We start from the raw sequence: 17,525 nt of genomic DNA, 5'->3' as shown, positions 1-17,525 counted from the left end.
TTCCATATACAGGGTGATTTACCAAGTACGGTGACTTTATTTTTTTTCAATGATATGCAGCTTTCTATATAAATCTAAATTTTGGAATTTTTAAATTAATTTAAAGAATAGATCATATTTTTAAGTTTTTGAGATTTTTTTATAATATTTAAGCAGCCAAGTCCTAAGGGGATAACAACTTTTATTTTTAAAACAAGAACCCCCTATTCTACTCTAAATTATTTAGTGGATAATTTTTCTGTACATTTTGACAAATAAAAATTCGATCTAGCAGTTTTTTAGATAGGTATGTATGAAACGTCGTGTACTAAGCACACCTAATAGACCCATGGTAATGTACGTATGATAATAGGTTTGAAACATGTGTTTTTTTAAAAACCATTGAAATTAATATTAATCCATCAAAACTTATTATTCATAAAAATGGCCCAATTATTATACAAAAATATATCCGATATTATTTTATATCTATATTTTATTTTTGAAAAACGATTTTTAGGACTATATCCTTAGTAAGTATTTTAATAACTGAGAAACTACACTTTTGAGTTTTGAATTATCTACATAAAAATCACTCATAAAACAATTTATGGTAAAAAAAGGAGTTTCTCATTTGAAAAGTTGGTTGTTTGTATTGCCACAAGACACTTCTTACTTAAGGACTTAAGGAGAGCTTCCTATTACTTATTTTTCTCGATAATTAGAAAATATACTCTTTAAATTATACCTATATCCGAAAATTCCAAAAATAAAAATTAAAGGAAAAATGGAGGTGAGCATACTTGGTGAATCGCCCTGTATATATTATGCATATTATTTCTTGTCGGAAAACGATTAAAAACGTTTCTCGAGTCGTAAAACTTATAGAAAAAAAAATAACGTTATAGTGGGACAGGAAAGCAGGGGAACGATAATATTATTATTACGTTTGACAAAATAATATTATATCGTCAGTAAACGATGTCGTGTGTTTTTAATTTCAGTAAGAAAAAATCCTACCGCATAATCATGCACGCGCGGCGACGTCTATACAGTAGAATTTATATATTATTATTTCTTCTTTCGTTTTACGAGTGGGACCGTAAAGTCATCGTCGTCGTCGTAAACGAAAACATCTATACATATTGTATGCATAATATAATATACGCGTTACAACTTCACCGAGTCGTATTATAATATACACGTAATAATAATATATTATAATATAATTCCAACGCGAATTCACGTATAAACACCTCCACAGACACACACACATGCAGAAAATACCTATTTCTAAGTAGGTAGTTGGTACCTACAGCAATATACATCGATGGACTGGCGCAGGATTTCATCAATTCCGGCAGTACAGGTAGTATTACAACAACCAATATCGGCCCCACCGATTTTAAATTATGAATTTAATAGAATCAGGAAAGCATGATGGAAAAATATATTATAAACTTCCGGAATAAAAATTAAAAATTGCAATTTTATGGGAATCGGTTTTACACAAATAGCCATAGACATTATAGCGGATAATGCAATATTATATTTTACAGTTGTATTGTATTACTTAAGACTGACAATAATTATTAAAAATGTTGAAATAATAATTCATAAAAATTAACATGTAATATGTAGTATATTTTATATAACATGATCATAATATATTTATTGCTAAATTTTGATTTTAATATTTAGACAATCGGTACTCGATTTATACATTTTTAACTATTTTTTAAACATATAGGGATCGATGTGAATTTTATTTATACTAGATACAAATGGCTATTCTTTATGTAATTAGTCGTGAGAAATTATTTTCAAAAGTTTAAATTCTTCGTTTGATTTTCCATTATCGCCTGCAGCTGTAACGTGTATAGGAAATGTACAATAATTTTTATTTTATTCCGTGAGCATCGTAATGTCTGGAGAGCAAGATGGCCACAGGTCAAATAAAATTGGTAGGTAGCGGCATCAGTACCTATAGGTTGTCATAAAACTACCCATAATTGAGGAATCGATGGGGCCCCCAACAACTCTGAAGCTTCGGAACTTCGGAGTACGGGGTCTCGAAGCGCCAAGTCTTTCGAATTCGAAACATTTGAATGAAAAAAAAATGCTTAACATAATTTTAATAACAGCCAAATATACTAACATGATTTCGTAGTTATGATAAAATCGGGTTATTTGGTCACGTTTTCGGTTCGCTCGGCGAACCACGAAAGTCGTCGGTAGGTTAAGTCACAACGACCACTGTGCAGACGATTATGATGATTATAATAATATTATAATATCGTCGGTGGTGGGTGCCGGCGGGTGCTTTACGGAAGAACCACGTGTGACCACGCACTGAAAACACACACGCGCGACCGCGGTCACGCACGGTCTGACGGCCACGTGCCGGCGATCGCCGACGCAGAGGGGATCGACTGTAGTTCGTAACGCGCGTGGGATCCTACGCGCCACGAGCGTGTACGGTAACGGCACTCCGTCGGCGGAAAATCCTCTGTTCTTCTTCAACCGAACGACGTCGCTGTCGCCGGCGTCTCTGTGCCGGCGGCCGATGGCCAAGCGGTTACCGCGGTCCGGCGCCGCGACGGCATGATCGCGGGTGTCGTCGTCGTCACCGCGCGTCTGCGGCGTCCCGTGTGTCGGGACGTTCAACTCCCGTCAAGTGCACTCGCAAAAACAGACGCTCAAATAAATCGTGGAGAAACACGTCAAACACACATATACGAGAGCGCGCGAACGCAACACGTCAAACGGTCGACAAAACGCACTCGCTGGCTTGCAGGGGGCCGTACGGTCGGCCGACTAAAACCGTAACGCGCGGCCGAAGTACCGCCGCGTGCCGGCGCGCCCGTCGCGCTCCCCGTGGCTCGTTCTGCGGCCGCCGCGGTCGCCGCGCAGTGGGGCCGCGGCCCCGCGGGGGGTTTCGAAAATTCGCGAAATAAAATGTTATTACCTAGGTATAGTGGTTACCCATGTAAAAATTATACCACACCGAATTTGCCGTTACACCGCACCGGCGGCAGCAACTACACAGCGACCGCTAGGCTTTATAATAATATTTTAATTATACCGGACTAATAATTGTGGTCCGGCCACTCGCGATCGACCACCTGTACGTATATAAATACCTAACATGCTATTATATAGGTAAGGGTAGGCATAGTAATAATATGATATTACATTTTGTAGATACAGTGGCCATTGGAGGATATACCCTCTATCATTACTACATTATACGTCCATCGTATTATAATATGTTCAAATATTGTAACAATTCTTAACAAATTCTCAATTCTACAAACGAACTGCGTAATGACTGAAGAACGAAAAATGCCAAAACCAAACATTTTTCAAACTTTTACATGACTTTGGTTATTGGATTAAGCAATATTATAACATCATCTAAAGTTTTAGTTGAATTTAAAAACAAATTATCATACAAATATATTATGTAAAAAAGTAAATCTAAACTTGATATTCGTTTTTTAAATTCAGCAATTTTTAATAGCCGTTGATGCACACATTAAAATAAATCCTCATTACAGAATGGTTCTGAAATTAATATATTATATTGTTATTGATTTGTCCTAAAATACCATATCAAGGGATGAGGCACGTGCCAAATAGATACTAGATGTAAAAATAAAACATTATTTTTTAACTGTTGGGTATCTATATAATATACGCTACCGTTATGCTGTTTGTTACAAACTGAGAAAAATATCATAATACAACAATTTTACATCTAATACTTAACCTAAATCGTGCAAAAGTTTAATTTTAACATTTAGGGTCATTCAAATGCTAAGTGCAAATCTTACAGTCTAACGACGAAATAAATATTGTATGCCAATAAATTATAAATTATACATCAATTCATTTCTGATCGGAATTTTTCATGCGCTCCTTAAAAATAATGATATTACCTATAATATTATGATCATTGTGCACCGCCGCTGTATATAGGTATACATTATTAATTATACTAAATTGCGTCACGTCGTTCGACTGTGTAACACGTGCCCCCCTCGATGAACGGTATTATTATAATATTTAAAAAAAAATTGCCAGGGCAATCAAACGATACTAATTGTTGTTAACCCGCTGACGTTACCATACTTTATATGCATATATATTTATTAGGTACACTGTTGTCTGTTGCGTTTATACTTTATTATTATTACCTATAATAGCGGATAATATTATCATGTACTTCCTATTATACGGTTTTGACTTTGAACACGATTAAAATTTGTACACGTTAATGACTCTGTCGGACGTCAATACGTGTTTTACACGGTGAGTTAAATAATAAATCTGCAAGCGTCATAATCATAATATTATATGATAACAATCGGTATAAATATTTACAGCGTGCGCGTGTTATAATGCTGACACGGTCGCCATCATCAGATTGAACTTTAAATTGAATACTGTTTACTTCTCCCGCCATAGTCATATTATTATTTTACTATATATTAATCCACAGGCCACAAGCACGGCGCGGGCACATACATTTTATATATCTGGTATAATATACAGGGTGATTCACCAATCACTCTCACTTATTTTTTATTGTAGTTATTCAAAATCTGAAGTTGGAATTTTTAAAATATATATATTTACAGACCATGGTATTTTCAAATTATTGAGGTTTTTTCGTACTATTGAAGGATTGTCCTGTGGCGATACAAACTTTTGTTTTAAGATTAGGACCACCTTTTCTACTGTAAATTATTTAGCACTTTAGCAGACATATTTTTCAGAAAAATGATGACATATCTAAATCAAAATATTTGAACGAGTAGTTTTTAAGGAATTTAACGTTATTTAAATTACTAAAGATAATAGATTCATGATAATGGTTTGGAGGATATGAGGACTGTGGTTACTTGAAATGTTAGAGATTCACAATAATTTATCAACAATACCGCATTTATCATTGTTTTAAATGATCCAATCAAACAAGCTAATAAACGCTAAATTCAATATTGGAATAATAATAATACTATATATTATAACATTTGTTTTAATTTTTTCAATATACCATTTTTTAGGAGTATAACCTTTCGTATAAATATTTAAATATTTCAAAAGAATTATCCACTGAATAATTTACAGTAAAAAGGAGGGTTCTTATTTGAAAAACAGAAGTTTATATCAACACAAGATACTCTTTAAGTAGTACTAAAAATCTCAATATTTTAAAAATATGGTAATTATGTATGTTTATTTAAAAAGTCCTTAAATCAGAATTTGAATAAATTCGTTAATCGTTATTAAATGAATAAATTAGGATAAGTATGCTTGCTTCATCATCCTGCATTATTTTATTTAGCGTAAGTATACGCAGAACGTAGTGATGCCGTCCGTTCGCGAAAAACGAATATCCATACCCTTAATGACATACATTTGTTAAATTTCATTTTTAATAAACAGTGTTGTTATTGCCGTTTTCGTTGTTGCTTGTATAAAAAATATCTATTAACTTTAACGACTATATAATACGTTGGACCTCGTCCAGTCAGTCGATAAAATATGTATTTAATGTTACCGATATTGTACTGGGGCTGTAATGGTGATGTTAAAAAAAATGTTTAATCGTTTCACGATATGTACACGAGACGAGACAGTCCACAGTATTATTATTTTGACACATTTTTATTTTCAATAAGTACAGTGTCTAGCATAGGTCAGCAATATAATTATTATTGCTGCACCCGTAAAAACCGTATTTATGCAAACGATTTCTGAGGTATAATAATAATATAAAATAATACTAATTATAGCATTACTGCGCTAATGCGTTGTATCAGCGTATCTCAATTTTAGTACATTTCACGAGCGAATCGACATCGGTGTACAATCGAAACTTTGTGAACTAATTTCATCAAGATGGGCAATCTGTCTGTGGTGGATTGAATATAGCACTTAGTATAATATCAAATGTGGTTCAAATTCAAACTACTTTTAAAATTTCCTGATATTTCCAAGACAAATCTTTGAAACTTTCATCAAAGTTAGTCGATTAGTTTTTGAGTCTATAAGCTACAATAACATATGGATATTGTGTTTGTTGTACTATTGAACGACAAATTATTAATTGAGTATATTATTTTCTTTTATTGAAATTAAACTCCTATATCAAGTTAGTTTACTTCAACTATTTTTCAAATTTTATTTCTATAACCAATAATTGCAACCCCATATTATACAAACAATATATTATTAAATTTCCTTGATCTAAAACAAAATGTATAGTGTGAGCCACTTACAGCAACCTACAGGGGTTGAGTTATTGAAAACGATGCCCTGGGTCTCGAGGAATATGATGTGTACAAAATTTGGTGGCAATTCCATGTTTCCAAGTCTACAAGCCTCATATAAACGTACATTAATTCATATATGAAAGATTAATCACCAAATTCTAATTCTCAATCGAAATTATAAAAATTTACTATAATATTACTATTATTCTCTTTATTCGTTCCATCATCAGAGCACATGCTCTAAATACATAGATAACGTGTAAAAATAAGGGATATCAAACTGAGTGTTGAAGAAACTCGGTGGAGCTTGGAGGGAGGAGATAATTAAATTACAACGGGATTGTATATAAGAGACTCTCGTCGTCCTCCAAAAAAATTTAACCAAATAATATTTAGATATTAGATGGATTACAAGCTATATTATAATCACCGTTCCTTGAAAATAATTTTCTCGTGGAACGTATAATATTGTTATTACTGGTATACAACTGTTTGGGAGTAAATAAAAACAATCGACGCACCACGTGTGGAAGTGCATGTAGACTACCTACCTACATTATAATACAGTGTACAGTGTAACTTAACTATATGTACAACGTATATAATATAGTAGTGTATACACTATACTTAGGAGTGGTATTATAGTAAAGTAGTAGTAGAAGTTGTAGTAGTACCTATAGTATAGTGTGTAGCGTAGTATTAGTAGTAGGAGTATTATGAACAACTATATAGTAGTAGTAGGAGGAGGAGTAGGAGTAGGTGCAGTATAGTATAAGACGTTCTAACTATTATAATAATATGATAGTATAGTAGTGGCACGCGGGTAAACAAGATTCGAAATGAGAGAGGAGAAAGTTTGCTCGGAGCGTAGGTACTGTGTATTATTACATTGCAAAGAAACAAAAAACTATACACCTGTGTGCGTATATTGAGTGTACTTTCGTGTTATGGGCGTCGGAAAGATATGGCATAACATAATGTGAATTGTGATGAACAATATACATATGTTCATAGTTACGTTATAATATAGAATCAATTAAAATTTATAAATTTAAAATAAAGTCTCTCGGGGAGTGAAAGAGGGAAATAGGAGAGGTCAATAACAATGGCTAATCGAAATTACTGCTAGATGTACAGTGTACACTATAACATATTACAATAAATTATTACAGTTTCCCTAGTTTTCAACATCAAATGCTACATTTTGATCATAATAATAAATAGCCTACTAATTCAATGTTATTTTATCAAAATAATAATACAAATGTAATTTAATGTTAAGGATTGTTCGTTGAGGTATATAATAACATATATTTGTACTGACACTAGTTGTTTGCTACAAAGATACATTCTAATATGCATTTTTGAGGGACACCTTTAAAAGCAGACGCCAAAGAGATAGCCGTGCATTTGAGGTGTAGTTTCTTTAACTGTAGCCGAATAATGATTAATAGGATAGGGTGAAACGGTGGTTATGTTTTTTCAATATTCTCAACGCACAGATTGCAAATAGACGTATTCAATACAGTTGGGACTTGGCAATTTTTCTTTCTCTCCACCGAATTTAAGCACATCACAATTTAATATCAAGCGCAGTCCAACACATAATTCCGTTGTAAATTTAGCATACGTGGAATGATATTATATAATATGAAGTGAGGATATTTTAAATTATAATTATATTATTATTATTACTAAGCAATAAACTTGCGAAAAGGTGACTTCACAGATCACAATAAAAAAAAACTTTCGTTAGAGACATATTTATCTATACTTGTGGATAGATAATACGTTACCGACCCATGGTAACGTATACTTATTGAGCATTCGTTAAAATTATTACATTATGCATACCTAATATCAATGTTTTAAACTAGAATTATTTTAAAAACCTATATATTTTCATGTAAAACTAAGATGTTCGAAATTACAATTTTAATAATATTATACAATACGAAAATTCGTCTATAATTGACTTGGGCCATTTTATCAGGGTTTAACTCATGATCTTTCTTGGACGCCGGTAAAAACGATTTCTACGACTGTGCCTATGTAATAGTATGTATATAATATGGCGATGATGTGCTTCTTACCTTTACGAGCCGCCTTTGGCCGGTAATCCTTGGAAAAAGGGCAACGTGTTTTGTCGAATTAGATGATTTTCGCAAAAACCTGTGCACACAATACACAGCAGCCAACTTGTTTCGCTGGAATTTTGTCGCACTGTACACCACAATTAAATAATTCGTACAAGCACTACTCGCGGACGGTGGTGACGTAAATACGTTTCTATCGATAACCAGACGGACGACTGCGGATCGATGAAAAATAGGACGGACAGACGCGGATAAAATGGTCGGCGGCGACAACGATGACCGTTTTCCGAAGAACAGACAATGCACGGAGGAGGTTACCACGGTCGCGACCCTGAATATTCTAACGCGGTTGCGTCGTCGGCTTGGTACCTCTTTGGACCTCACCGATGACGGGCGCGTCCGGAATGTTGAAGCCGAAATCGAGAGCGGCAAGATCATGATAATATTATTATGTCTATTATTAGATATATTATAGTATAAGGCCTCGGAGATATTTAGTCAATAGCAACGGTTCTCAAACATTTTTGTTCACGACCAACAAAACAATTTGCAGAGTCCCGGGGCTCCGTGGAGCATAGTTTGAGAAACACTGGTCTGCAGGGACGCGACTGCAGTTCTCAGAAGGATGTATACGAAACGATTAGCATAATATACGCAGCGGAGACGGGCCTACCACTTGTATCGAGTTGTTGTCCGGCACACGATAATTATTATGATGGTCTCAGCGCGAATCAACCTAACCTTACAGACTACAGTGACTAAAATGATTCTGCTTTCGAAACGTTCGAAACTAATCGATTTCCTCTTGTGGAACCCTATTTTACATGGTTTGTCGACATGAACGCGTTTTCTGCAACGTCGCACCGTGCTGCAGTGTACGATACGTATTGTACAAAGAAATCACAGTGACTGTCATCAAAAAATATTCATAAGAAGAAGTGATTTTTTTTTTTGTAAACCTGCATCTAGTGGTAAAAATAATTTACGTCCGACAGAAATTCTGACGAAACACGATTAAATGATATACATAAAGTATGTATCTTACCAATTTAACACCATAATATGATAATATTGTGATTCGTCGTCCTAAATTGTTGAACTATAATATGATGCTAACAGTATTAATAATATTTATTATTACATTATCATTAGTATGTCAGTATGTGACTAATAATATTTTACCGGACGATGATCTAAGTTTATGGGATGGGTTAAAAATAGCTATTAACGACATTCGAAATAAACGTTGTGTGACGTTGTATTGGAAAAAGTATTAATGAGCGTTAAAAGTTTAAAACCTCTCAAAAAGTCAAAACTCGTCGAAATAATTTTTACCTTATGTTATACAGGTTTCCGACGCGTAATACAATATTCAGAGCGAAAAATAGCAATTACCTAATTAGAAACTCCATAGACCTTAGGGCCGTTTTAGAATACGTTTAGAGCGTTAGATATAGTTTGCTAATAACACGACAATTATTAAGATAATCAATCATAATTGAATAATCACAATATTGTAATTTTCCGCCATCGCGTTTCCGCACAATAACAATATTATTATATTAACAATATGACGCTATTGGTTAAAAAAATTATAACAACCTTCAAAGTTTGTTCAGAGTGTTGGACAAGGTAACGCACTCCGTCACCGTTCGTAGAACGTTTTCACAGCAAAAAAAAGGTTTAAAAAAAAAACAAAGTGAAAAATGTCGATCAAAATCCCCCACTCGAATGTCACGAGAATAATTGGATAATCATATTATAGTAGAAACCGTTTATTATTACATCGGTTGTAGTGGCATACCGGAATTAATTACCAAAATTAAAGGTCCCACTGTCTCAGCAAAACTCTTATGTAATACATTCAAATATTTGCCGGTCGTTGTGACGTCGTTCTTATAACGACCAACGGATGTTATAATGACGTTTATTTTTCTTGAATCTTTACAAATGGTTTTTTTATAATGACCACATTATATACAATGCAAAATATAAATGACCTTGCAAACCTGTCATTTTTCAGGAATTGTATTAGGCAATTCTTTCTTTCCTTGCGATCACCGCTCATCTTTTTGAGTATAGTATTTTTTGTATTTCACTTCATAAAACATTTTTATAAATCAATATTTCAAAATTTTATATTACAGTTTAAAATTAAAAACAATTTCAACGTAACAAAATTTTCAAAGTTCGTAGGATCTATATAGACGTTTTTCTGCAGAATTTTTTTCAGAATTAAAATTCGACAACGTACACAAACTTTAATTTTGACAAAACTTTCAGTCTTTTGAACTAAAATTAACAGTGGTAGCGATTATCCTTAATATACGAGTATAAAACAAAAAATATATTCAATACAAGGTGCTTCTCCTTTGCTTGAAAAGTGGTCATAAGAAGATTGGTGGAGAATGGAGAGTGCCGAGTGGAGACTTGCTATGAATTATGATGTATACTGTTTTTTGAAAATTTCGGTTGTTAATCATGTATTACGACCTATTTTTTTTGGTTCATTGAACCCTATTATAAAGGATGTGTTCTACTTTGAATAATTAATAATTTGTTTGTCTTGCACAGAATGTATCATAGAGACCTGACAGGCGACAGCCTTACTTTTAAAGACGTCCAGTATATTTCATGGACGGGTTCAATTTTGTTTTTTCGTTTTGTTGTTGCGTACACGTTTTTTTGAAAACAAAATATTAATCAAGTTGATTCACTCTGTAGCACTCGGAAAAAATACCGATATTTTGGTTTCGTATTTAAATTTTAAATAGTTATAATTATACCAAGCGTGTACGATATATCGAATCGGTGCACCATTTTTGACTCCGGCCGTAGTAAGCACCGCCACACCGATGCCGATTGTTATTATTACATATTTTAATATTTATTATTGATCGGAAACAATTTTTTACCGGGCGCACAGTAATAAATTATTCATCACACAATCGGAGTGTTATTTTTTGTCCATCGCGCTGCTCTTTAATCCGATCATCAGCCGCTGTGCCCTTCATCGTACCGAATGTTAATGTAATAATATATTATGCGTTGTGTCTTTTTTATTCTTACGTTATAGAACGATGGTAAAAAAATAGAGTTTTTTCGACGTTCTTTTTAGTAACGGGTTCACCACACCGCCCCGCCATCGACAGTCGGTGGTTTTTAGATAAACATTAGACCGCCGCACATGATATTATTATATATTGATGGCGTGAGTGTAAAATAGCGACCAAACAAACAGTTTTTTTGTTCCTAGCGATCCAAATCTCAATGAATTACGCACTGGCGGCCGCCGACACACAGGTGATCGCACCGCACCATATTATTAGACTCGCATAAATTTGTATAAAATGTCCCCTGATACGTGCAGCTTATGTTATTATTCTGTTGTAAGATAAAACATCGAATACAACATTCAATTTTTTCTTTCACACTCGTTCGATAGGACTGTTCATTTTCGTGTACGGCACATTACTTATAATAATATATTTTATTGCAAACCAAACGAGTCACCATTGCCGATAAAACGCCTTCCGATTTCGACACCTCACAGCTTCGTTGTGCTTAATCTTAATCATTATTAACAATAAATAACAATAATAATAATATTACACCGCGACGGTTTCCTGTGAACGTCCGACGAAATTAATTCATCCTGAACCGGGCAAATCACACATACAGTCGCGCACGATAAATTGCGTATCGTCGCGTCGTCAGGGGCGCAGATAATCGTTTCGACAATGTTCCGCTTTTACGTAAAACTAAAACAATAATTTTATCATCTATATTATGATAAATAATTTTCAAATTAGAATATTGTTTTATTGGAATTAAATAATTACAGCCGAAGAAGCTGGAAAGTAGTATGAACTGTTCATTTTGAACAAACATTTTTGAAAATTGAAAAACAATATTGAACAATATATTAATTTAATGACCATTCAATATGCATATTATTATTTAAAATCAATCGATTACGTAATTACTACAGTCAGTATATCACTTGCCAAAATTAATCTGAATCGTACGTGTATATATTAATGATATCCTAATTACTGCAGAACAGAGATATTGATTCGATGCTATCTTTATCAAATATTTGAAAATAAAACAATAGTGAATAATATTATGAATTTACGTTTATATTCACGCCGTTAGTTGAAATTGTTGTTTAAAGTTCAAGATCGTTATTATTCACATTATAGTATTATACGCCACGAAACTATATATCCAATCCATTTGTTCACATATCGAACACATTTATAAACAGAAAACGTGTTTCAAACACATTTTAAACATATTTTCTGCATTGGTTGCACTTTATTGTCACCCGCCCAAAGAACTAACACAATTTTTAAAAACTATTGTACATTATAGGTAATAAATATTGTATTATTATGAATTATGTGCACCGTGAATTTAGATATAAAATTGTACAGTTGAGGAAATTATGTATAATATGTATAATAATTAAATAGTTGCCGAATAATTTTTTATTACGATTACGGTTGTCGGTTTTTATAGATTCATTTTCTTTATTTTAATACGTTAAAAATGTTTTTGATTTTATTCCATTTCCCTATTCGAAAAACCGATCGTTAAGTTGTATTACAACGGGCGATTTATTCTAGAAAAAAAAATTACCAAACATTTCTAAAGTATATAATAGGTTCGTTTTTATAATATAATACTCGACAAAATTTGAGACGGAATACAATAGAGTATACTGACTGAGTATAAAACTGAATAAATCATTCAGTATAATGATCTAGTTATACAAGGCGCATTATACGCACAATTTATTCATAATTCATTGAGTTTAAGACATTTTAGGAACTATTATAATAGTATTATAAACTGACGAGATTTGACGTGTATAATATAGAAGTATGGAATAATGAATTATCGGTATGCTCGACATGTCGTAAGTGTACAATATACCATATTACATTAAGGCTTTTGTACGGTATACCAGTAAAAGCTTTCGTCGATGGAACTTACATGACGAGACCGAGAAGGACTACATTATAATACTTGCATAATATAACAGTGCATATTTTGTAATGGAAGATAAATCGTTGTTTTCAAAAACTCGTAAAATACTCGAACGTCGAGTATCACAATATATTATATAGAAAAACGAAAATAAATGAAAATCATAATTTGCGTGTATTGGAGATACGTCATATTATATTATGTCATGCTAAGTTATTTTTAATGTCCATGCACAGAGCCTGTTTCTTAGAACGCGTCGTATGTGACAGTAAAACGAAAAATCCCTTAACGAATTGTTCGGACTTATAACGAATACATTTGCATAAGAAATTCCTAATATACAGATTCCTTACTACGCATATACTTGCAGAGCCGGGAACTTTGATTCAATAGTCGATATTAATTTTAAAAAACATTTTAATATCCTTTAAATTTGAATTTTTAATAAAAACGTATGTCGAATAATGTTGTAGACACTATAACATAGGTACCTACATATAGATCACGCGGTATAATGTGATGTCAATTCTTCGAAAGTCGAAGTCGATTCTTTCGAATACATAAACCAGCCGAGTGAATAACTATTATTATTGTTATTTATTCAGATATGAAAAAAATATAACCCTCTGCTTATAATAATAGTTTATAACAGTTTTCGATGCATTAACATGTTATTAAATTAAAATAAACAAGCGAAACTTCCGTGAGCCCGTCGGGTCGAATAAATTAATATTTCAACCCACTAAATAAATACTTATATCTACGATGTATTTTATTCGAAATCAATAAATCAGTGAAACGAGAATCATGTAGGTATAGTATTTTAATTTTAACTATAAATATACACATATATATGTGTAATACAACGACTCTACTTGTATCGTAAGAGATGAAGGTTTTTTCAGCAAAATATTTGACTAATTGTTTTGATTTTTTTCAAACGGTATATAATGTACCTATATATATATGGTATTAAACTGAGTAATAGTAATAATAAATTATAGGTAGGTACACCGTGCGCATAAAACATACATGTTACGTTTAACTTACTATATTATACTTAAAAACTAGTAAATTAATTAAAAATATATTCCTGTTATAAAATGAGCGTATACGCATAATCAGTCGTGACGATCGAATATAACACAACAAACAAAACGACTTTTACTGTGTATGTATTTAATAATAATATATACAATATTTATATATACAATGTATGCGATCGAAATCGATCGAATTTAAGCACTACATATTTATTAAATATGTATCTTCTGCGATCACTCATCGACACAGCATTACTGTCTACATAGTTATCGTCATCACGCTGAATCCAAGTAATATAACTACATAACTACTATCTACTACAATTATATAGACAGTAAGTTCTGATGTGACAAAAAATGTTTAGATTCCGAGTTTAATATTAAAATCGTATATCTGCAATGTAATGGACATTTTAAGGGTATTTTAATTATTTGGTTTGGTATAGCAAAAAATCAAGATATCGATGTTTTCCATAACCATTAAGAATCTATATTTTATAATAATAAGTCTTTAGGTACAGTACAATTTTTAATAGATCATTAAAAACGTTACCAAACTCTTTTAGTTATCGATTCATTCCATTACCCACCGAGTAAACATGAAAGTGACGTGTTAAAAAAGATATATACATATTATTTTCATTTTTAAGGTGGGAAATTTCATTCATTCTTCGTCTTCCTCTTCGCCCATTTTACACTGTATAGGTATATCCGTAATGGATTCAAAAATCAAATTACAAAATGTCGCTACCAGTTGGTCTTAAGTTGGAAAAATGACTTCGACATACAAAGACATCGTACGATAAACAATATTGAACATTTACTATCATCACAAACACAAAGCGATAGTGTTGTAGGCAGTCAAATTAACTTAAGAATGTCGATTACAGAAGTCATACAATATAATCTGGTAACAGTCAGACAATCTGAAGTCTGTGTGCAGTTTACACACACTTATCAGAAGGTATTTAGTATAATATGCAATAAAATATTATCAGTGTTTGGCAAGTTTATTATAAAAAAAAGAGTTCTTTAATTTGTTGTTCCTTTGGAAAATTAATACGAGTTCTTTTTTTAGTTCCAAATAAAATAAAAATTCTTATTTAATGATCAATATTTTTTTTTTCATAAGCATATACTGCAGAGGTAACTGCTTATACTTATTATTTTTTAAACAGTAAAATTAATATTATATTGTACGATTAACTTCGATTCCCAACAACGATCACTAATTGGCAATATTATATTATATTAAAAATATTTTAACTTAAATTATTTACATATCTGTGTAAATTGGAACTCGAAAGAAACTGAAAATGTCGTTATTCTTCCTTGTAAAAAAAGAACTCGTTAATTTTCTAATTCTTTTTTTATAAAAATGATTTCGTTCTTTCCAAACACTAAATATTATATAATGACATAATATATAACTAGCTGTATTACTCGATTTGACTATAAAAAATAATCAATTATTATAAAATTCGACACTTGCCGACCCGCGAAAATGAACAACTCACATTTGTAACACGGTCAAGTGAGTGGTTCTGAAGAATCATTTTTAAAAAGCATCGTAAAAACCAATTGAACTGATGGCGTTACGAGTATATTCCTATTTGCTCGTTCAATTTTCTAAAGAACTAAGCAATGGTGTAACTTTTTGCAAACAATTAGGGGAGAGGAAATACAACTATAACCTTAATATTGTTGGCTTTTACACAAGTCTAACAATTCATTTTATGGGTTATTATAAACAAATCATAGGAAACCAATATCCATAAATAATATTAAGTACCTAGGTACCTTATATAATATAATAGTTTAATTAAAAAAAAGGTGAGAGAAATATTTTTATCTTATGTATTGTACTTTTTCTTTGTTTTAAAAGATTATTAAAGAATTCTACTATTCAAATGTTGAGGAGGCAAACTAATAACTTTTAATTTTACACCCCCCCCCCCCGCCAAAAAATAAATAAAAATAATTTCAGCCTACCCTTGTCCCCTAGCCTCAGTTACGCCACATAAACCATGTACGTGAACTGTAATATTTTAATGTTATTTTTATGTATGAGCTGATGGCGTACCTTTCTGCGGCGTCCCTCGTACCCGGACGTGTTGATGTACAGCAGGTCGGAGATGCCCAGCAGACAGTCGTCGCACCGGCACAAGTCACTGCTCATCGACGACATCGAGTCCAGAGAACTGGTCGAGCCGATTGAGTCAGTTCGCACCAGCGACGGGTGCGAGCCGTACTGGTGACCACCGCCGCCGTTGAGCGAGGCCCTCTCCATTTTGGCGATGAGCAGAGACTCCATGAGCGTGCGAGGCCTGTTGTGCAGGCAGTTCAGTGACCCGAACTCGGACTGGTGACGGCGCAGAACGTGGCCACCGCCGCTGCCTCCGCCGGATGTGGACCCGCCGTCGCACCCGCCGTGGCCGTAACCGTGTCCGCCGTGGCCGTAACTGTGTCCGTCGTGGCCGTAAACGTGGCCTTCGTGGCCGCAATTGTGGCCCCCGTGGCCGTAATCGTCGTCGTCGCGGCCGCCGACGGATGACGCGTTGCCGCAGCCATCGTCACAGCTTCCGGCCGTCATCGTGCCGCTGCCGTCGCCGCGGCGCCTGTCCAAGTGGCCGAGGGACGCGGACGCGCTCCGGCACAGGTTGCTGGACACCCGTCGGCTTTTTTGCGGCTCTCCTGACGACGACGACATATCTCAATCTCGCTGATGCTGATGCTGCTGCTGATGTTGACTGATCCGTCACTCACGGCGTCGTCGTCGTCGCCATCGCCGTCATCGCCACCGTCGACCGGTCACACCGGGTGGTTCAGTTCACCCGCGCGCAACACTGCGTTTTTACATTATTATAATATTTTCGTACACCTAATTATAATATTGTATTATTTATTTATTTATACGAATACAAATCGATCGTCTATTGGTATGCACAATGATAATATTATAACTGCAGTCTTGTAAAGCAGTGCTTCTCAAACTTTTTCGTCTTGGGTCCCCTTAAATTTAATGTGAAACGGTCAAGGCCCCTTAAATCAAAATCATTGACTGTTTTTTTTTTAAATTATATAATAAAATAAATATTTCACTTCCCACCAGTCATACGTATATCCGC

The 17,525-nt window shown here is 33.7% G+C and overlaps 1 protein-coding gene across 3 annotated transcripts in view; it reads right to left on the bottom strand.

Annotated features, from left to right (window-relative positions):
• The window catches only part of LOC111041473 (inositol-trisphosphate 3-kinase B-like), a 125,774-nt gene that overhangs the window by 68,772 nt on the left and 39,477 nt on the right, over positions 1 to 17,525 (bottom strand). Inside the window, exon 2 of one of the 3 annotated variants that reach the window (XM_022325851.1) lies at positions 16,481 to 17,243. In XM_022325851.1, coding sequence (XP_022181543.1) covers positions 16,481 to 17,107 — 627 coding nt within the window. In that variant the 5' untranslated portion in view covers positions 17,108 to 17,243. Of the gene's footprint in view, positions 1 to 8,356; positions 8,813 to 16,480; positions 17,279 to 17,525 lie in introns of those variants that run through there. The other 2 variants (XM_022325780.1, XM_022325919.1) reach the window with 2 other exon arrangements.

Source organism: Myzus persicae, unplaced genomic scaffold, assembly GCF_001856785.1.
Source record: "Myzus persicae strain clone G006 unplaced genomic scaffold, MPER_G0061.0, whole genome shotgun sequence".
NCBI lineage: Eukaryota > Metazoa > Arthropoda > Insecta > Hemiptera > Aphididae > Myzus > Myzus persicae.
Note: the sequence above shows the minus strand (reverse complement) of the source record. Positions and strands in the feature narration are given on the sequence as shown.